Source organism: Gallinula chloropus (genome assembly GCF_964237585.1).
Source record: "Gallinula chloropus genome assembly, chromosome: 1".
NCBI classification, from domain to species: domain Eukaryota; kingdom Metazoa; phylum Chordata; class Aves; order Gruiformes; family Rallidae; genus Gallinula; species Gallinula chloropus.
Genome location: NC_140085.1, coordinates 109,601,750 through 109,624,821, shown reverse-complemented (window position 1 = coordinate 109,624,821; position 23,072 = coordinate 109,601,750). Strand labels below are relative to the sequence as shown.

Below are 23,072 nucleotides of genomic sequence, written 5' to 3'. Positions count from 1 at the left end.
CATTTAGGTTCCAGTATCCAATAAAGATGCCTATGAAGCTTTTTCAAAATCTTTAAAAAGATATTTAATGAATGGTTTAAAAAAGTCAGTTGCCCCAGGGGCTTGACAAACCAAAGGAGAATCTTTCATTAGGCTCTGATCAGTAGACAGAGCTGTCTCGAGACACTTAGCCTATGTACATACTGTAATATTTATAAATATTACATACTGAAAAAAATGCGTAACTGTAAACAGAGATATTGAAAAATTGGAAAATTATTCATTCTTTCTTAACAATATAAATCATTAATACTGATCTCTTACAGTAAGACCATTTAGGATTTCAGACAACTTTTCAGAATTTTGGCCAGGTAAGACCTACATTCTAAAAAAATTACTTCAAAGGCATTAAATAATCAGAATATTCAACCTCAGTTTGAATTCAGTATTAGGTCTTTAATTTGGGCTTTGCATATTTTGCTTTTCTTTTTCATCCTCTTTACTAAATTCTGAATTCTAAGCCACATCAAGGAATTAACTGTGCAATCTATTTATATACATCTCCTGAGATTCAAATTGCACATGAGAAAAAATTAGATGCACGTTTGACTCATGGCATGTTAAGATAAAGGTGTCAGTCAAAGAAAGCTAACATTTAAAATTAATCTAACATTGTTGAAAGATGCCAAAGGAGATTAAGAATTGAAGGAAATCCCTTCTATGTTCATTTTGAAAAGGCAGTGACCTTTTAATTCACCTGAAATAATATATGCAGATGCAAATTACTCAGGTTTAAAATACAAATGTGTACTAGTATGAGGAATCTGAGATACTTTACGTCTCGGGACTGATGCGTATCTTTGACAAAATTGAAAGACTACACAGTGTATGGATATTTCTTTAGAAATGTTATATGGTAAGTGTTCTCAAAGAACATTTTCATGTCACTGATACCATAAAAAAGACATATGAATTTTAAAAGCATTTACATTTTAAAGACCACTTACATTTTAAAAATTACATAAAATTCACTTAAAATTTATTCAATGAAATGTCCTAGGGCTGTCTAGAGCCATTCCTCCTTCTGAATTCAATTGAAATGAAGAGTTAGAATTTTTACACATAGGGAAAATGTTATCTTTGTTAGCAGAATTGCTGAACTGCATTAGGCATTTATTTATTGTATAACCACATTTGCATTTAGGACTCGTGCTCATAAAGTTGTTGCCAGGTTTTTGCTTGTATTGCTTTTGAGATATGGACTCATGGCCTCAGTTTTATTTGTTTTCCCTGTAACATGAAGAAATCACGTCAACATGGTATTAAGTTGCTTTTAACATTTATCTCACTTGCTGGTAACCTGAGTGCAATTGAATTTGCCTGAGTCCACTCATTTATTAATGCTGAATCTAGCTTCAGAAGTCAGAACACAAATGGACAGCAAATGCTCTTAAATTCCGGTAAAGAAATTAAGGCTGCACAGCTTAATCGACTGTGATAGAAAATCGTGACACATTAAAACAACGTGCCTTGATGTGCAGACCTCAACTGAACTTACCTGTACCAACTGATTTCGGGTGGAGGCGATCCAGCGGCTCTACAGAACATAGTTATGGCCTCTCCTCGATCTGCGGTGGCATTAAAGGATTTCTGTAGCAGAATAATTGCAGGGGGAACTGAAAAAACAAAAACATTATATCCTATTACTGGAAAAACAAATGATTGCATGTGTTTCCAGAGAAATTTAAAGCACAGGATAGGATCCTTTGTTAATTTTGGAATTTATGGTTACGCTTTGGGATTGAGTTAAATAGTAGTATTTCTTTTCTGAAACACAGGAATTTTAAAATTATGATGACAAAATGGTTTTTTTGCATAAGAATATATATTTTAAAAATATTTTTTAGGAGTTCTTCAATTTTGTTACAGAACATTTTAAAGTAACTGAAGTTATATCTAGCAAGTATAAGACATAGGAGAGTTATGATTGGCACTAATTTAACTATCTCAAATGAAAATACATTCCTAGTTTTTTGTAATCTTTCATTCAATTATAAGCTTGACATACACCCATGTACTCATGTCACACAGTGCTTTTAAAACAGGTGTCAGTACGTGGTAGTCTTCACCATCCATATTTAATTCTTTTTACTGCATTCCTGCACATTTCCTTGGCAGTAGTATCACCAGCTTCAAAAGGTGAAACACGATAGAACACAATGGGTACAAACTATTTTTGGAAATGTTATTTCTAAAAATTCTAATTGTATTCCGAGAGCCACAAATTTTCATAGAATCATAGAATGTGTTAGGTTGGAAGGGACCTTTAAAGGTCATCTAGTCCAACGCCAAATTTTGTCTGTTTTTGATGGGATAAAGTTATTGCTAAAATTGCAACAGTTCACAGAGAACCCTACAGAAAAAAAATACCTTTAATATCCAAGATGGAACTACTCACAGGCTGATATTAAATATCTCTGTTCATACAGAGATTTTAAGACAGCTGTCCTAAATCTGTTCCCCCTTACTATCAAGGAAATGAACAAATAAAAAACAGAGCAGACTGGAAGGAAGAGGGTATCTGGAAAAGAAGGAATGTTAGGGAAAGCAAGAGGAAAAGGGAAAAGAAGATAAGAGCTTCACAAAATAAAGGTCTCTGCTACCAAGAATATCCTGTCATCAGAGTAATGCAATTACAATGTTTAGCTTTAGCCTTCACCAAAGAGAAGAATGAGAAGCAGGCAACCCCAGTGAATTTGCTTTTTAGATTCCCATTACACTTCCACAGATTCTTCTCACAAACTGCTGAGAAGCAACTTTTGTTGCTTTGCACCAAATATTTTAGCTTTAGTATTGTACTTTACCATCCTTTCCATCTTCTAAACCTCATATATAAGAAATGATTTTGAAATAATGTACGAGAATTATCAATTATCAATATGTAAATGTTGTTATGTGCTCTTCACATTTTTAATTGTGTGCTTAATCATAATTGTTTCACAGATCCTTTCTTTCCTGTCTGAAATTGCATACGCCATTGCTCAGCATACAAAAACCTTCTGTTAGGCAACATCTTCCATGAAAAGCTGTCACTTAGAAAATGTTACATGCATCTACATATTATTAGGCATTTTGCAGTTCATTCTGACTTGAAAATATACCCTGTAATGTGAGGGGATGAAACGGTTCTTTCTCAGTAGTAGAGAAAGTAGATGTTCTTCACTGCTCACAACTATGAGTTTCAGGACTATGACTCAGTTCATCATATTACTTAAGCACTCCAGTTTTCCAGGGGAGACTGTAAAGAAAAATGAACTAAAATATTATTTTACTTTTCAAAAAATTCATTTTATTTTTCTCCTCATTCTTTCTGGGAAGAGGTCTGTTTATCTTTCATTTTGTTCTCGTGTGTACATAGGATGGAACTAAAGGGTAAGCCTAAAAGAGGAAAAGTCAAATGAGGTTACATGGACAAATCCATCATTTCAAACTTCAAGCAAAATGGTAAGAATAGTCACATTTAAGTGAAATTAATTCTTTTTCATTTGTGCTACTGAAGTCAGGAAGCCTATCCAATTAGCGGATCTTCCCAGGCAAATAGTTTAGGGGTGGGTTTTTTGGTGTTTTTTGTTTTTTGGGGGGGGGGGGAGCTATTGTTGTTGGGGTTTTTTTCTGTTGTTGTTTTCTGGAGGAATTGAATTCTTTTTTTTATACTGGCCTTTTTAACTTATTTTATTTGTTTTTAAAAAATCCTGCCATTTAAACCTCATTGTAAATATGGGTAGAGAAGAAATGCTATAAAAAGTTCAATGCTACAAGTATAACATGATACATAAGCATTAGATTTTAGGGAGATAATCTACCTGAAATGCATTTGAATTTATTATCCATTCTAATTCCCCAAAGATTCCCATACATTAGAAACTATCAAACTTTGTTCCAAGATTTATTTTTAAGTATTTTTGAGTAAACTTGCATTCTGTTCGTATGCAATCTTTAAAGTAGTATACAAGAAGTAACCAATACAATGAACATCCAACTAAATCCGAAAAAGGTTTTTCAACATATTTGCTTACTGTGTAAGTTGCTTTCATACTTTTTTATGTTAAACCTGTTTCACAGATCATATCTTTCCTATCTGGAATTGCCCGAGCTACAGACTGGATATGGAAATACCACACCACCAGGACAACAGATTTTAAATTTTACTCTTTAAAATTAGCCTGTTTCCTTCTTTTTCATAAGTTAGTATAGAGAGGATTTGTGTTGCATTTCAGGGCCTTCACCACCAAACTACTCCGCACAGTTTTGTAACACTGACCAGAACACTGAATACCACCTTCAAAATAATTTAGTTTACAGCTTTTAGTTTTTTAAAACTCTATGCTTGTGACCTAAGTCATAAATTCCACTGTGATCAACTAGTTTGCACACTGGTATAGAGAGAACATACCCTGCTATGGACTGATGGAAATGTTATAAATTTTAACCCTTATTCTTCTAATTTACGCCTCCTCGAGATGTGAATTAGCTGATGTTAGGTCAAAAAGCTCAGCATCCAGATGGGGTGGGGAAAGAAAAAAATATTTTTAAGAAACATGTCTTTGTCTTCCTTCCTGTTAACACCTTCTCTTCAAAATGAGATACATATCTACAATATTAACTTTATGTGTAGTTAAGTGCTTGCTATTTAATGCCAAAACTAGACTATTTTAGATTTATATCCTGATTATGAGACATTTTCTTTTTAATGCAAGACATTTATAATACATTAATTCTACTTACTAGTCCACTAAAAATAAAAATAATAAAAAAATGAAAATTGTTAAAGTCACCTAATTTTAGTTTCCTAGAAAATCACTGTTGATAAGGAAAATAACAACATTCCACCCAGGTAGCTAAGTTAAAAAGTTCAATTTATTTCCACTCAGTCAGCATCACCTGCATGTGCTGTTGCATCAGCTGTGAAGATTTGTGCTGCTTGGGTGCCTAACAGATATGTGTCTGTGTATATATATTATACAATATATATTATATATAATATATACATTATATATTATATAATATATACATTATATATATATATTATTATGTGTATAGACACATAACTTCAGGCAAAAAAAGAGTGAACTTTTGCAACATATTCCTAAATCATTTGGGAAGTGGCATTTTACCATTTTATTTTGGTGGCTCCAAGTTCTAAATGTCCTTTTTATAGCAATAGTTCTAGCAGTGATTAACTTTCCATGCTTCCATACAGCACAAGAACCTGCTCTATGGGCAAGCATGATCCAGATGGGCAAACATGACTCAGTTATTACCAAAATGGCCCAAGAGGAAACTTACATCTTGTTCCTAAATATCAGAACCACAGGTTTCTTCCTAAATGTAATTTTCTCCTCTTCTTTAGAGAATTCGATCCCATATTATCTATCTCCGAGAGGCTGGTCTTTATCAGCTCGCTATAAGGCTCAGTGGGCTCAGCTCTCGTAACATTTTTCCACTCTCTGATTTCCCTTTTTTGCTGGACAGAGAGGCAAAGGAACAGTACAAATAAAGTACTTGTTCACAGAAGAGTTGATCTGAGTTCAAATCTTTCCCCTGAACCAGAGGATGCATACGTCACTTGCACTATGGATAATACTCCCACTGTAAGAAAAAGGAATGCTAATATTTTTTTTTAACTGAATATTCATCACTGTTCTTTCAAAAGAGAATGAGACTTTCCACAGTTCTACTGTAGCTCACATTTTTGAGTGAATTATGCATGATCATATATATATATATAATTTGCAGAAATAGGAAGAATATCAACTCCTGCTATGTAACATTTAGACAACATTTAGAAAGGAACATTCTTGCATGCTGTTTGCAGTAGAGAAACATCATACATGGAGAATTCTGTTATTCTCCAAACAAATCAGCAAAGCCCCTATATTCCTCCTGAAAATGTATTTCCAATGTAAACTTTAAGAATATACGTGAGAGCAAGGATTAATATTATTCACTTAATTATGAATCTTACAATTTTTAATATTGATCTTTCTCTTCAGACTCACAAAAAAAAAAAAAAAAGAAAATGAAAAAACAAGGGTTACATAGCATTTCACTCCTGAAGTATTGCTATTTCTCATTGGTCAGTTGCACTTTAATCAGCTTTGGAGACACTGTATAGTTCTTACTATGTGTCTGTATTGATACTAGATCTTTCAATAGATCCTGTAGGCACTACTGCCATTTAAGTAAATAAACACAAAGTTCTAGATAGTTTCTACGCACAAATACTGTCATGATAACTTTTTCTTTTTATGCCAACTTTGATCAACATCCAAAGAATGTTATTGCTTTTTTTCAATGTGGAAATACGGCCATGTAGCTTTTGCTGGCCTACAGATTGCTTCTCTCCTCTCCCCTCCCCAGTGCTACTTTTCATATAACTTGTTATGTATTTTACTCATATAAATAGAACGTTAAAAATCTTCAAGTAATAATGTTAATGTATCTGTGACTTTTGGGAGTTAAAACGTGTTCAGTTCAGTGAAAGTGAAAAACTATGAAAAATCAAGTGTGTTTTTTTAACAGCAAATGGCAAAACACTGAAAAATACAGGGTGAACTGAACATCCATTATACTCTGAAACTCAAGTCTTGCAGTGACTGTCAGTGTTCCATGAATAATTAGAAACAGTAAAACATCTTTTACTTATTTATATACACTGATATTATGAAATGCAATGAATTCGATATACACAGTTGCTCTGGTTTAACCCCAGCTGGCAGCCAAGTACCATGCAGACACTCACTTCCTGTCCCCAGTGGGATGGGGGACAGAATCAGAAGGGTCAACCTGAGAAAACTCATGGGCTGAGATAAAGACAGGTTAATGAGCAAAGCAAAAGCTGCACACACAAGCAAAGCAAGACAAGGATTTCATTCACACTTCCCATGGGCAGGTAGGAGTTCAGCCATCTCCAGGGAAGCAGGGCTCCAGCATGTGGGACAATTACTTGGGAAGACAAATGCCATGACTCTGAACGCCCACCCTCTCCTTCCTTTTCTTCCCCCAGCATGACATCATATGGAATGGAATATCACTGTGGTCACTTGGGGTCAGCTGCCCCGGCTGTTTCCTCTCCCTGATTCTTGTGCACCCCCAGCCTATTCACTGGTAAGGCAGCGTGAGGAGCAGCAAAGCCCTTGGATCTGTGTAAGCACTTCTCAGGGGTAACCAAAACATCCCTGTGTTATCAACTCTGTTTTCAGTACAAATCCAAAGCACTGCCCTGCACTAGCTACTATGAAGACAATTACCTCAGCCAAAACCAGCACAACAGTATAATAGATTTTTAAAAATATTAAACAATACCATTTATAGGAAAACTATAGTAAACAGGCATGACAACCATATTAACTAGTTTGATCAGGCTTTTTTAGAATCTGTTATATTTTAAAATAGACCATGATAATCAAATAAAGCAATCAGTCAATTCAAAAACTTTTACTCCTTACCATTCACTATAACAATTATGTCCCGAAAGTCAATTTCTCCTCTGGCTTCCACTCTTCCTTCACATCGGTATACTCCTTCATCACTTTTATTGATATTAAGTATTTGAAGATTATTGTTTGCTAGTACTGCAAATCGATCTACAAAGGCAAACAGGAGATTAAGTGGTGTTAATAAATCCAGACAACATGGGAAACACTAACTTCAGTAATATTTACATAATTATAAACAGAATACACACTGATAAACCATTTTTCAATTTAAAAATAAAATGTCATCAGATAAATTTGGCTTTTTCCCATTCTAAAATATATTGCCATTTCTTAAAATTCAATCTGGACTTTCCACCCATAATTTCCTACTTACTCTGAGGAGTCATCAAATGTAAGTTAAATTTATAAACTATTTCAAAATGAGTGGAATAGTCATGAAGACCTACAGAGAATACAAAAAACATTAAATAGATGCAAAAAAAGATCAAGCAATTTATAATAAAATAAGTTAGAAAATGTTTTTTTCCTTCCACATCTTGATTAACCAACTGTCTTTGTGCCCATTTTATGGCACTATGCTTAATCATTTCTCAGCTTCCTTGCTTTCCTTCCCTTCTCTTATTCCTTTCCTCATTTACTCTGTGAATGATTTATCTCACCATAGTCTCAAATTTCATACAAATGGGCATAAAGATATAATCCACGAAACCACTCCACCACCAGCATAGTCCAGCATAAACTGAAATTCAATAGCTCATAGTAGCTTAAGTTCATTGAAAAAAATCAGATTCTGAAGAAGTGTGTGTACACTTTCCTGCACAGGCAGCAGCAAAATTATAATCTTGAAGAGTAAACTGAAGGAGCGGAGGTTCTCCAGGCACTGGATGAGAGATTACCCTGCAGTCCCAGAAGAGACCACAATAGAGCAGATATCCTCATTGCAGTTTGCAGTTGAACCCATGATGGAGCAAACTGATCTTGACCAACCGCAGCCCATGAATGGGAAGGACCCAAGCTGGAGCTGTTACAGGTTGACCACCACCACAACTCCCCATCCCTTTGCACTACTTGGGGTGCAGGATGTAGAGAGAACAGCAATGTAAGCGTGAAGTTGAGCCTGTTCACCAACCACCTCTTATTCAACTGGCAATAAATTCAAATAATTTTCAGCAGTTAAATCCATTTTTCCCGTGCTGGCAATCAGTGAGTGATCTCCCTGCCTTCATCTTCATCCATGAGCTTTTTCATTTCATGTTTAGAAGGGCGAGCGGGATTGTGACTGGGTGGGTGCCTGGAAGCTGGCCAAGGTCAACCCGCCGTAACTAGTCAGTATTAATGGACTCTTTTGAGGACAAATACTTCTTCCTGCAGTTCACTGTATGGGGTTGTCTGAAGAACCTGCATACTTGTTAGTCAGCCTGCTTTCTCATGGTATTTGAACAAATGTGTCATCCTTTCAGTATTTGAGGATGATGAGATTTATTAGCTCTCAGTTCTAACCAGTAAACAAGTGTTATTTTTCACTCTTCTTTCTTATTTGATTCTGCTAGATTTTTAAAGCATTTTAGATTTCCCACAATACTGACATTCCAAAAAACTGATTTAACAACAGTCAGTAGAAAAGTTTTTCTGTAGTTTTACAGCTAAGAGTCTATTCATAGAACATATATGTATACATATTTAGGAATAAACCAGCTTTTTATGCTATGTGAGTTCTGTCTCATTACCAAGAATTCTATCAGAAAAATGTATAAAGAAGATTTTAATTATTCACCTAATAGAGGTTTACAGGATATTGATGCTTCAACACATCTATGTTAATCATGTCTGGTTTATTAAGGGCATGCTTGAACGTTAATGCTGTTTCATACACTACCACATACAATTTGCAGAATCTTTTTCTTTCCTGTCCCTACACAATTCCTAGCAACCTGTGCTTCAAATCTTTTATAAAGGTGAGATCTAGCATTTCTTTAATCATTGCTAACTTTTCTTTCGGTTGCTTTTTTTATTTTTTTTTGTTAACATAGGTATTTGATGTGGAAGATGTATGTAAGGTTTGGAGATCACCATTTCTTTAAAATGCTGAAAAAAATGAGGGTTCATTTAGTAAGAGGAAACAAAAAAACCCATAGGTGTTGTCTAGGTATCTTTTCAATTTTCATTGTGGAATAATATAATGGATACAGCAGGAGATTTTCTCATGAGTAAATTAGGAATAATAGAAGAAAAACATTTTTAGTTTTTTCCTACCACTTACACTGTCTACACACAGACAAAATTAATACACGTTGGAAAGGAAGGACACTTTAAAAATAGAATATGAATTGAATGTGTGACTTTCTTTAGAAACTACTGCTTGCCATGTTTTATCCTTAAGTAAGCTTGTGAAAAATTAGTTCATGACGCTGTAAAAATGCTGCTAAGTCTGCAATGATACTATCCTCATTCAGCAGGAACCAACTGTGCACAGACCAGCTGGGATAACAAATGCAATGAAATCTTGACAGGCAGATGGATATGCACATCTTGATGGATGTGCATATACTATGGAACAAAGCCTCGGGAAGTTAGGATTAGTAGAACAAGCTATTAATAAAACACGATACATAGAGATAGTGCACACACAGTCCCATGGATATCATAACAAAATTGTGTCCTATACTAAATGGATTACAGTTGGTAGATGTGGGCAGTGACTGGGCACTACAGTCCTCCAACACATCACTGTTTTCTGGACTCAACTCACTCAACTTCAAGTGGCTGATTTAGAAGAACAGTCACACCACCTTCCCCTTCAGTCAAATCAGATTTTAAGTGGTAGGGATGGCACAAGGGATTGCCTATGTCCTTTCAGTGCCTCATAATCAGAGCTTGTGAAAATTTTGGCTTATGGTTTGTATGGTATGTACCATGGTGTTCTATGGTATGTACCAGTTTATAACCCGTAATGACTAAGAAAAAAAGGTTAGGCACAACTGATCATTTTTAGACTAGGATATGACTAAAGAACCATTGAAGAAAAAAATCAAAACTTTTGGCAAAACTTGAAGACCAGGACTCCTATTTTAAGATGTCTCTTATACAAACAAACCAGCCATTCTCTACAAGAAGGACTGATTTTCAATCCAGTGTCTTCTTCTAGACCAAATGTAAAGACAGTATGTGTTTAAACACAGTATGTGTTTAAAGCTAAGACCCACCTTTGTACATCAGTTTACACAAGGGTATCTAACAGGTCTACACTGGCTCTGCAGAGCACCACTTTTTCTACTACTGTAATTACAACTGTGCAAAATACTGGCTTATAGTGGGAAAGCAGGTTCTCAAGAGACTATGTTGCACTGAGGAAGAAGCAGAACTGGCTTGCCATAGCCTGCCCAATATCATCTAGAAGGTTGGTCTGGCTCATTTGAACTCTGCCGTATTTAGAGATTTTTGTTTTATGGACCACACCAATCAGGAGATAACATGTAGTTCCCTAGAATTATAACCAGATGGTTTTTCAGAAAGTGAATTCTAACAGTTTTCTAGAACCTCTATCATATATGCATTGTGGTTTTGAAGAGAACCATCTTACATAATAAAAACACCCACGTGTGAAAAAACCCCGACCCTAATAAAACAATAAAATTTATCAAAGCTTACAGGAAACATGCTGTGCCATTCCTTGATTATTTTCTATCCAGTTGTACAGAAGATACAATTTTCTACATGCATTACAGTTAAATACCATGCTTAAGTTATGTTTATAGAAAACTGTTAATCTCATAGCAGAATTCTGACAAACTTAATAACTTTAGCAGTGACAGAATGAAGCATGCATATTTATATAGACAGGAGTAATTTATATGCAGCATATATGTATTAACAGTGGCAGCTAATCTCCTAAAGTTAACTTGAGCCATAAACTAATACAAAAACACCTGCACATAAAATTTCTGTATTTGTCTTAATGACAGTAGAATGAGTTGCGTTTAATGTTCTTTAAAGTCCAAAATTGTGCAAAAAACAGAGTAAGCCACTTATGACTCCTGGTAAGATTGGATCAATTGAATCAAACTCATTCACTTTTATAACTAGTAAAATGTCACTGACTGCTGTACAATGGAATTATGAATCATGGCAACTGAGATCTTGAAAACATTAAGAGAAATTCTTAGAATATTCACGGAAAATTATGCTTTCTATAATTCTCTGTTAAATCTTAAAATACAATGTAAGACCAGAAAGACTTTTAGAGGTCATTTTTCACCTTTTTTTTCTTTGGGGGGGGGGGAGGTTTGTTTCTTTATTTGTTTGGGTTTTTTTTTACCACAGAAAGATGAACAGTCACTCCCACGATTTCTTACTCACACCTTTCTTTGCAGAACTAAAAAACTTAGAATAACCTAGCAATAGATCAGATAAAGTATTGAGAATAAACAGAAACTAATTCAGAGACTGTTTCACCTATTGGCCTACTACACAGCAAAAGTCTTTAAATTTTCACTTCTGATTTTGTGCATAGGTCTTCTTAGAGATGAAATCAGCCTTCTGTTCAAATTGAATACACAAATGCAGATGATACTAGTAACTGCCGAGAATTTGTGAAACTGAAATGGGCAAAAGCCAGTGGTACAAAAATCATAGTGGTTGTAACATACAACAGAAGAATGGTCAACAATGTAACAGGAAAGACATTAAATGGAAGCCATGATATTCTTCTGTGCCTTCCTGTTATGCCAGTGCTAAATGCTTAACACAGAAACTGCATTTTCATGCCCTGCAAATAAACTGCAATATATGATTGTTTGGATATGAAATTATTCACTATGAGCTAAAACCCAACAAAAATAATTACTTACTTCTTTTTTAATAGGCCCAATTAAGACTATGGCATATAAATTTGATGTTATTTAATTTAAAATTATGAGAATGGGTTATAGGTACTGATCCTTCACTGGAGATATTGAACCTGAGTCTTTTTATTTTACAAAGCATGAGACAATTTCTTAACTGTAAAATTTTGGGTATACTCTTCTCCACCTGGATTATAAACTCATGCAGACATTGCCAAAATGCACAAAGTTCATGATGTCCTGTTTTTAAATTATTTAACACCTCACTTTCTCCCAAGCATGACTGGGATCTTATCTGGATACTATCTTAGGTCAGAACATAAGGGAATTACACTGCTACTTAAATTAAAACTGGTTTCTACCATACTACCTTTCATATTGTAAGCAGTGTGAAATAATATGGTTAAACCTACAAATTTACAAATTGAAATTTAAAGATATCAAAATTTCCAAATGTATGAATTTGGAAAAGAAAGGAAACGTTGCTTTATTTCCTTTGATAATCCTACAGGAGTCAGATTGATTGGAAAAAAAAGTACAATTGCATTAATAAATTTTTCACATCTCTCTGATGTCACAGGAGACCAAATTTAACTTTTTATTTTAATTTTGAAATAAAAATAAATTTTAATTTCTAAAAGCCAAGAATTTTAAGTGCATATACTACACCTTGAGGTTTAGCATATGCACAGATAAAGACTGATGAGAAGATGAATACACTGAGTCATCAGCAATGCCGGTTCCATTTCCAGACAATGTGGCAAGTCTTGTTTTCCATAAAGGCAAAGACAGCTATTGAGACAGCGCTGAAAAAAATATTCACAGTTTCTGAGGGGTAAATGAGACAAATTCTCTATGCCTAATTAACTGTGTCTCTACAGGCTTAGAACTTGAATGTGGGGAAGCTGAGAGTCATCTTCACCTGACTTTATCATTCAACCTGTTACGACACATAAAGGAAATCGTTGAATATGGACTCTCACAGCACCCAGTTAAAATTCTTCCTTAGCTGATGAGCTAATCAAAAGCTGTCATCCACTATAATAGGATTAGTCTTCCTTTACAGTAATATTTTAGTATTAATTAGAATGTATAACTTAAAGAGTTACCAAAATACTAACTGTCAGCAATAGCTGTGACTTCCTCGTTGCGATACAACCAGCTGACAATGGGAGCAGGCGAACTAGTGACACGGCAAACGACTTCTGCATCTGCTCCCTGCCTGAACTCCTGCGGAGATGTGATGTCTCGGAAAGTGAGCTTCTCTGCAAAGGAAGAAGGCAGAATGCAGTGAGCATGTTCTAGTTCAATTAGCACTTAAATTGTTTATGACAACAAATCAGATAAAGATGATTATTAAGACTTCTCACTGTGAGAACACAGAATTATTTCCACAGTATGATTTTCCCAGATAAGACTCAAATGGTCCTGGACACATGACTTCCATTCCGTCTGCAGAAACTATTACACAATCATTGTGCATTTTGCGTATCTTTGATTTATTTTTTTAAATTTTTCATCGTTTTCAATGTTCCAGAGACCAGTTTTCAAACTCTAGTGTGTTTCAAGGTCTATATATTCAGGTTTACAGTCTATTTACTCTGCTGAGTGTTTCATTCCTCATGATTTTGATTTAAAACCTCATGGTTTTATTCCATCAAAACGTCCATCAAAGCGATCAAAATTATTTAGAAAAGTCATATTAAAAAGATGGAACTTCAGCCTCACTGATTTAGAAAACCATACACTGAGTAAAACATCTTAAAAGCCAGTTGAAAACTGTATGGAAAAACTGTATGGAAAAACTACTAAATCAAAATAATTTGTAGCTTTTTTTTTTAATGAAATAATGAGATTTTATTATGGTTGATGAGGTTTTTACTTATTCTATCCCCAAATAATCACAATTGTTATTTAATTTTATTGGTGGGTTCAGTAAGTTTAGTTTTATTAGAATTTAGTGTTACAAGTCCAAGACGGCACTAATCCACGATCTCATAAAAGATTTAATGCAGAAACCAACTGTCTGACAAAAAAATCTGAAATTTTCTTTCACAGAGAACAAACTGACCTCTGGGATCAAAGACTGCCAATTACATTTCAGAGGATGCTTTGGAGAACATATGTGAGAGATGCAACTCCACCTTTTTGCAATTATACAAATGCAGACTCAAACTATACACCCATTCGCACAGCAGAGGGAACACGCCTGTGCTACATACATCTCTTGCATGCTTCCAAAAAGTATTTGTATTAAATGTTTCAAGCATTTGACCACGTGTAAGTAAAAAGAAAAGCTCTCACAGGCATCAGGGAGCACTGAACCAGACCCTAGGAGTAAAGTTTATACTGCTTTTTCCTTACAGTACATCACAAATATGGATAATGAAACTTTTGTTTGTCAGTTCCCACAAACCTTCACATCTCTTCTGTAGGTCTTTGAGCTTATTTAACCTCAGAATTATTGAAATTACCACATGTAAACACTTCAAATTATTTCAACCTTGCTCAGCAGTCTGCTAATGGAGTGACTGGAGGTTCTGAGCATACAAATGAATTCCACAAAACTTGAAACCCTTTGAACTGCCAGCTTTCAAGCCATCATGTAATTGCTTGTAACAGCTATCACCATTTTAATGTCTGTTTTATCAATAGATTTTTTTAAAATTGTCTGTCTTTTGTTATCTGAGTTACCTTTACCTTCAGAACCAGTGCTTTATGTTTCTATTCTGTATTTTCTCAGGCATTACAATTCCTTAGAGCTCAGCGCATCCACAATTACTTTTTTTTTTTTAATTAGTAGAAAAAAAAATTCCAATAAAATTAGATAATAACTCAGCTGAAAAGCTGCTGGCATATATTGCTCCCTTTCACCAACAAAGACCTTACCTTATATCTTCACCATATACTAGTATAATGCACTCCTTTTATACATTTTTAATTGATCTAAAGAATATAGTATAATGTAAAGTTTTTAAATAGCCTAAAAAATCAAAAACAAACCCACACCTTCTCAGAGAATCTCTTACCACAGTAGAAGGGATTTACTTATCAAATATATTCCTCAATTAGTCATTTGAAATCAAAATGTATTTTGGTTGTTGATCACATTAAGCTTCAATACATTATGGTAAAATTCCATTATAAGGTCAAGAATAGTAAAAGACTGACATAAAAATACATAATTCATACTAAACTCTGTTTTTTAAATGAAATACATTGCACTTCCTGCACTTCTATTTATGTACATATTTTTAATAGATTGTAGATGTAATAAGAAGTTAACATGTCTTTTTTCTCATATTTCCTATTCCCCAGGAGGGGCACACAGTGCATCCTCATAAGATGGTACTCCATGGTACAAAAGAAACGTGATTTACAATACTACAAAGTGGCTATCCGTATCACTTAAGTCTTCACCATAATATCTATTAACTAATCTGCAGGACATGCAATTATTTCGATGATATGGTTCAGAACCTGGGAAGATATTTTTATAGGCTTTACTTTCTCAAAAGTTGTGGTATTCAAAACGTAGCCCTTCTTTTCTTAATTGATGATACTTTACTTACGATAAATTTCCAAAACAACAGTAGCTTCCTGAGTTTGTCCTTTAGCATCTGTTGCTTGACACCGATATATACCGGCATCTTCTACATCTGCATTGTAAATGGTTAGACGTGATCGAACACCTTCCTTCTGGACAATCACTCTTTGACTGGAAACAATCTTCTCTCCTTGTGGATTGTACCAATCTATGCTCTCAGGCTCACCAATGGCTACAAACAAAACCAGAAAACAGTCCAACATTAGAAGTTCAGGCAGGCATTATGCAACAAGTGTGCTTATCCAGTGCACCATGCCTATGCAACCTCAGAAAACTGTAAAGTTATAAAAGTTGTGAGAAACTCTGAAGAATTAGAAGCGAGGCGAAACTGCAGGCAGATGCACGACTGTTGAGACAGGATAACTAGTAGCTCGAGGATTCAAGAGGTGAAATACACAGAAAGCTATGAAGTCTTAAAGGAAAGAAATGACTTGCTCAGCAATAACTGGATAAGCAGGTCAAGTCATCAGTCAGTTGGGCTATCAGTGCAATCTGGCCATGGGTTATTGTCAATGAAGGATGGCAACGCAACAACATCAAGGCAGTCTTGTGACTGGTATCTGCCTCACTTGAAAAGACTCTTGGGGTGTCTCATTAGGGTTAACTAAAGTTTAGCCTAGTAGATTATTTAACTTAATTTAAAGAACTGAAAATACTTTAACTAAAGAAGCATCCTAATGGGTATAAATTACCAGTACTGATACAGACAACAAACTGAGTCATTCATAGTATGACATTAATAGTTTCTAGATTGGAAATTTTAAGCCAATGATAAATCTACTATTTATCACAATTCTCACAAGTCACTGTGAAGATACAAAAATACACTAATTTAAACTAGCAGTGTGAACCAATTCAGTTTGTAATTATGTAGAAGGTTGAAAATCTAGACAAGAAATACATACCTACAATTAATACATACCTGTGCACGTGAAGAATTTGGATTCACCCACACTGAGCTCAACTTTGCTAAGTGAAATTGTAACTTGAAGTAGAGCTGAAAAATATAAAGTTGTGAATACATTCTGGCATTAATAAGTTTCAATTTGATATTTTCAGGTTTTGTATTTACTATAGAACCTGTTCAACAAATGTGAGAATTTTCAGCTAAGCACTGTATCTTTTGAACTCTAGTTCAAAAGAGAGGTAGGGAAAACAATCAAATTACGGGTTTTACATGAAGGGTAACAGCCTCACATCCTAAAAAAAATAAAATTAAAGAAACAAATGAAGTTAAGAGATCAAAATGCACTCAAACATAAAACAAAAAACTCAATCAGAATAAAGTGACTGGGAACACTAAGCGTAGACTGACCAAGGTTAAATTATGCCAGACCAACCACCTACCTTCTAGGATAAAATGGTAAGTCTTGTGGATGAGGGAGGAGCAGTACGTGCCAATTACCATGACTCTAACAAGGCTGTTGACACAACCACCCACAATATTTTCAAGTGTACTGGATATAAGTAGCAAGGTTTTGGTAGTGGGGGATGGTTGCTGGGGTGATTTCTATGTGAGGGAGGTCAGGTCTTGCACTATGACAGACACTGTCACAGCTCTAGCTGGCTCCACAAAGGACCCACTGCAGGACATAGCTTAGCCAGCTGGAAAAGTTCGTGGCACCTCTTATAAAACCAGGACAAAGTAACAAGAAGGATAGAGCAACAGCCAGTGTGTGAGGTCATGACAGTGCACGTAACCCCCAAAAGGACTGTGGCCTGCAGATAACCCACAGTGGAAGAGAGGAAAGGAGTTAGGCAAAAGGAGCAATAGATAAAAAAACCAAACCCAAAACAGTTAGAAAGAATATCAGAACAAAACCACTATGCCCTTACCCCAACCACCTGTATCTCCCATCACCTTGCTGAAGGGACCGAGTGCAACCTGCATTGATGGTGGTAACAAGGGGAGAAGAGAGTAGGAATGGGGAAGCAGAGGTATCTGAAGCTTGGAAAAGAAGTAAGGTATTTTCCCTAAGTTTTGAAATATTTGTCTTGTTTCTGAATACTCAAATCAGTAATTAAATATTACATTAATGATTAATAAATAAACTTAAATTCCTCAACTAGAGTCTGTTTTGCCTACAACAGTAATTTGCCAGTGATATTCCTGTTTTTACCTTGACCCCTGAGTTTTCTGACTCCCAGTCTTCCTATTTTCATCCCTATCTTGCTGGGGGTGGGGGGAATGAGCAAGCAGCTGACAGCAAAAGCCAACCCACCAGACTGTTAGTGTTTGAGTCTGGATGAATGGACAGATAGTCTGGTAAAAACCTAGTTAGATGGTTAGTCTTAGAAGGCAGTAGCTAGTGAGTCACAGTATACCTGAACACCAGTAGCTAGTGGGGTACTGTAGGGTTCTTTCCTGGGACACGTCCTATTTAACACCTTTATCAATGACACAAAGGAGGTCATTGACCTAGAGAGACTGGAAGAAGGTATTGACAGTAACACTACAATAATAAGGGTAAGTGCTACTTTCTGCACCTGGAAGGGAATAACCTTTTGGGAGTCATACAACTGAGGCTTGTTCAATCTGCAGAAGACAGTGCTGCAGGGCGACCTTACAGCTACCTGCCCATACCTATGGGGAATTCATCAAGAAGGTGGAGCCAGGCTCTTCACAGTGGTCTCTGGCAGACAGACAAAAGACAAGTTGAAACAGGAGAAATTCAGGCTGTGCATAAGGAAAAACTTTTTCATGATGCAGATGGTCAGAAAGTGGAGCAGATTGCTCAGAAAGATCATGCAACTGCTGTCCTTTCAGGTTTGAAAAGCTTACTGGATAAGCTTTGAACTAGTCTGTCTTTGTAAGTGACCCTGCTTTGAGCAGGAGGTTAGACTAGAGACCTTCCTAAATCCCTTCCACCTTGAACTATCAAATAGTCTATGACCCTATGAATAACCTACCCAACACAGCTGTATTACTACTGAAGGTCTCATTTATGTAAAATCAGCTATGGCCCATGGAAACAGAAGCAAACAAGTTTAAATATAGGAATGGAAATGAGCTTCAAAGTTTCACGTTTGTTGTAATACACATCAAGGAGTAATAAAACATCCAGGAGGCTACTCAAAGCCTCACTTCTTTATTTACCAGCCAGGGTAAGCTTCACTTCAACCTCAGGACATTTAACTGCTCACTGGAGACCAAGGTACTAATGATTTCAGAGGCTGAGGAATTTCAAGACATTTGAGTCTGGAAATTTATTTCAAATTATAGACTCACTTTTTAGGTCCTATGCCACCACTTGTCTGGTACTATTTATTTTGATAAGGGTTTGTAGCCTTGTAGAGTTGCTTCAGAAATCCATATGTTAACATTTCAGCAGTATTGCTTCAAGGTCAATTTCACTGCTCAGTTCCAATAATTGCAATAATTGATGTTGAACTACGTAAATGCAATAGATTAATAATAAATGTCAGGAAGAATGGAAGGGACTGCATGATGAGAGGTGAAAAGCAAGGTTAGATAGCATTTTTTCCTTCATGAATGAAATAAGATTATTTGAGACCGTAACACAGTTTTGGCAAAGGGCCAATATTCCATTTAAAATTCTTAGCAAAAGTGCAATTACAACTCTATGGAGAGATGCTAGCTGCATCCCTGAAACCAGAAGGAAATCATATTTTCTACATACGGTACTTTAATATTTGCAAAATAGAAAAATACAAGACCATCTGTCTAATTTTTCCAGCCTCATCATCTTCCTAGCCTTGCTTCATGTAAATAGAAAAATATTGCTTTATGCAAACTGGAACGACAGATATCCCCCAAGTGATTAATCTAGCAATCTGTGCTTACTAGGTAGTTGGGCAAATAGTCTGGTACTATGCTAGGGGAACGCTCGCTCATCACCAAAAGTAAAATATTACAGGAAAACAGCATATCCAGAAAGTATTACATTACTTCCAAATTTATTTCAAGAAGGAACCACATAGAGGCATTAGGTTATTATACATGCTCATGACTATGGCATACAACATACACACAATTCAAGCCATTGCTGTACCCTAACAGCTAATAGATTAATGCAAAAAAAAAAAAGGATTGTTTTTACCAGCCTGGTCTGAAGGCTTTTGAATACTTATACACAGGTGAATGCCTATTTTATCAGGTCAGTGAGGATGTTAAGAAAAATTCAAGTCAGTAGAGGCTGTGTCCAGGTATGTTAAACCAAGCCCAGAACTGAAGAGCGGCTTCTTGATAGATCTGACAAAACACTGTCTCTTCCCATGTTTCCATGGATATTACCTAACTGGCTATAAATACAAAATTTAAAAGAAAAAAAAGGCAAGATCTAGAAGATCCCTTCAGGTATAGTTGCTCTGGGAAAAAATGAGTCAGTCAGGGCTTCGCTCAGTCTTCAGTACATATGCAATTTTATAGCAAAAAAACCCCAACAAAAAGCCCACTATTAGCAATAGGTAATATAACCAACCCCTTCCCTTTTGATCAAAGTCATTATAAAAGAATTATTATCAGCTGTACTAAGCTAAGAGGATTCTGTTAAATTATTCCTTAATGGGTTTAAAAATCACTCTGGAAGATAAGTAAGAATAGTAATGAGAGGTCCATTTGTTCTGTTAAATATGGAGACAGATGATTCCCTTCATAAGACCTAATATTTAGTACACTAATTGATTTCAGTCCCATTTGCACTGGTATCCTTCACATTTCAGAACTGGCATCACAAGCCTGTCATAGCTCTGTCTACACAGATGATTATCTGATGCGACAGAAGCGAGGTGTCATCGAGAGCTTAGAGAAAAGTGTAGCAGTAAGGCACTCACAGATGTACTTCTATTGTCACTTACCAAGATATTAAAATACATTAAATGTGTATACTATGCAAGTGTATATTTAACATATACATACATAAGATATAAAAAAAAGAAAAGGAGACTATTTGAAAAAATCGGAAAATACGGGTCAAAGATCTCCTCTAGCTAGTAACTCCATCCAACCACTTCTTGATATTTCCATTTCTTAAAAAACCTCACAGAATCACTTCAAAAAACCTGAGAACCTTCCTTTTGTTTGTATTCAGAAGTACGACACCAGTCAGATACCAAAACCCAAACCATACCACATCCTGCCCCAGTTTCTAGAGTGTAAGTTCTGTGTGATATATTTGAACAGTTTTCTACATCAATAGACCTGAATGCATTTTAGAATCACTTTTGAGTCATGAGACAGCAGTCTACTATGGAGGGATCTTCCCAAATCTGTTGGGCTGCAAACCCACTGAAAGGGAGAGGGGGTGATGTAGAGGCCATAAAAGAGAAAGGACACAGCTGTGAAGACCAAACAATATATACCTTGGGATCAACATAGTACTAAGGAGAGGACTGGGAGCTACAGAAGATAATTCAGATGGCTCTGGATGGCTTTGGCAGCAGCTTCTAAGAAAAACAAACCGCAAGATGGAGCAGAGAAAAGGACTGCATTCTTTGTGTGGGTCTGAATTCTGTTTAGTCAAGTTCTCTGACCACAGTGGCATCCCAGGTTACTTGTATGCTTGGTTAGTAGTAACTAACCAAACTAACTTGTGAGATGTGCTTTTGGTTGCACTACACGATTACACTCATGGTTAATAATTAATATCCTTAGGAAACCTGGCTTCTTTACTCTTGATCGTGATGAATTTAGTAAGGTTTTAATTTGTATCCAATTCAGTCCCAGAACAACAATTCAGCCGGTTAATCTTTTTTTCCCTTCATTATGCATGCCTCTGTTTAAACCTGCTGATTCCCAGATAAAAGTGAATGGGCTTTCAATGAAAATTTCACTAACACTATCCTTGCAGAAATGGACTCTCTCTAAACTTCTAATATTTTGTAGCTTGAATATACTTTGAAATACCAAAGAAAAACCAAAGAAAAAGATGGTTTGTTTTGGTTTTAGATACTGTGCTTTGCATACCTTCACACTCCTAAGCTATAATGTGGAAACAGAAATTATTAAAATGTACACTGATCTTAATTATCAGAGAGTTCACAGGCATTTTATTTTAGGGCAAATTCTCTTTTAGGTTAACTTCTTTCAGCAAAGTCAGAAATGTAAAACCATCACACAATCCATGAAGTTACAGTTCGGTATGGAAAAGTCCGATTTGAGCTGCTTCTGTGAGTAATCACAGGGTCAGAAACACATCTCTACCCTGGAGAATTCCATGAAAACAACAGTACAAACCAGAGCTGAATTAAAGCTCGTTGAGCTGTTTGCACTCAAGAGACGGAATCACCAAATGGAAATGATGTTCAGAGATATCTTGTCACCTAATTTTTAATTCTTTTTTTTCCCTTTACAGATAATGAAGACTACTCCAACTCTACAGACCTTTCAGGAAGGAATGGCATCCAGTCAGATGCTGCACAAAAGATGACCTTTAAAGCTAATGGTATCATTACCAAAATTAGCATAATTAAACAGCAAATCCACAACAAAATGATAAAGAACTTTAACACATACTGTCACATCTCTCATATTTCAGTGAACTGTCTGTGGGGTAGAAATCCTGTCACCTGCATACTCTCTGAAAAGATCATGCTTTCTGTTGAGTTTGTAAAGCCTGTGAGAATTGTTGTGTTTAAAAACAGCTGACATGTTTGTAATCCTTTAGGAATAAAAATAATGCTAAGGAATATTTATTTTTCTCTGTGTCTGTAAACCCTGAGTAAAAATTTAATCCAAAGAGCCTATTCAAATGTAACATACTCAAGATTTTATCATCAAACTGTTCTTTTAGATTTTTTCTCTTATATTTTTAGCTGTTTAATAAACTACGTAAAGTTTTCTATTCAGACAGTATTCTAATATCCTGTAAGTCATATGGCTTTTTCCTTTTTATTATAAATAAAACCTGACATAACTATAAATAAAAAAACCCTGGCCTTTATTATAAATATTAACTGGCCTAATGATAGCCTGTCTTCCATTCAATGGTCCTGAATGCTTGCCTACAATTTCTTTTGTAAAAATACCTGAAAGAAAAAGTGCATCAGCAAAGTCAATAAACAAAAAAAAAATGAACCCTACTGAGGCTGGTTAATCTCAACTTTGTAATGGGCCAGGCTACCTCTCAACCATAAAGCATCACTTCTGCAGGTACTGGCAGCACTGAGAGATGCTAGTTAGTAGTG

At 35.5% G+C, this 23,072-nt stretch overlaps 1 protein-coding gene across 3 annotated transcripts in view; it reads right to left on the bottom strand.

The window, feature by feature from the left end:
- Positions 1 to 23,072, bottom strand: part of NCAM2 (neural cell adhesion molecule 2) — a gene marked incomplete at both ends in the record, with an annotated part of 294,502 nt that overhangs the window by 118,064 nt on the left and 153,366 nt on the right. For 2 of the 3 annotated variants that reach the window (XM_084264855.1, XM_084264856.1), the window contains 5 exons: positions 1,538 to 1,655; positions 7,488 to 7,625; positions 13,441 to 13,584; positions 15,892 to 16,098; positions 16,849 to 16,923. In XM_084264855.1, the coding sequence (XP_084120981.1) occupies positions 1,538 to 1,655; positions 7,488 to 7,625; positions 13,441 to 13,584; positions 15,892 to 16,098; positions 16,849 to 16,923 (682 nt within the window). The remainder of the gene's footprint in view (positions 1 to 1,537; positions 1,656 to 7,487; positions 7,626 to 13,440; positions 13,585 to 15,891; positions 16,099 to 16,848; positions 16,924 to 23,072) is intronic. The other variant, XM_084264857.1, reaches the window with a different exon arrangement.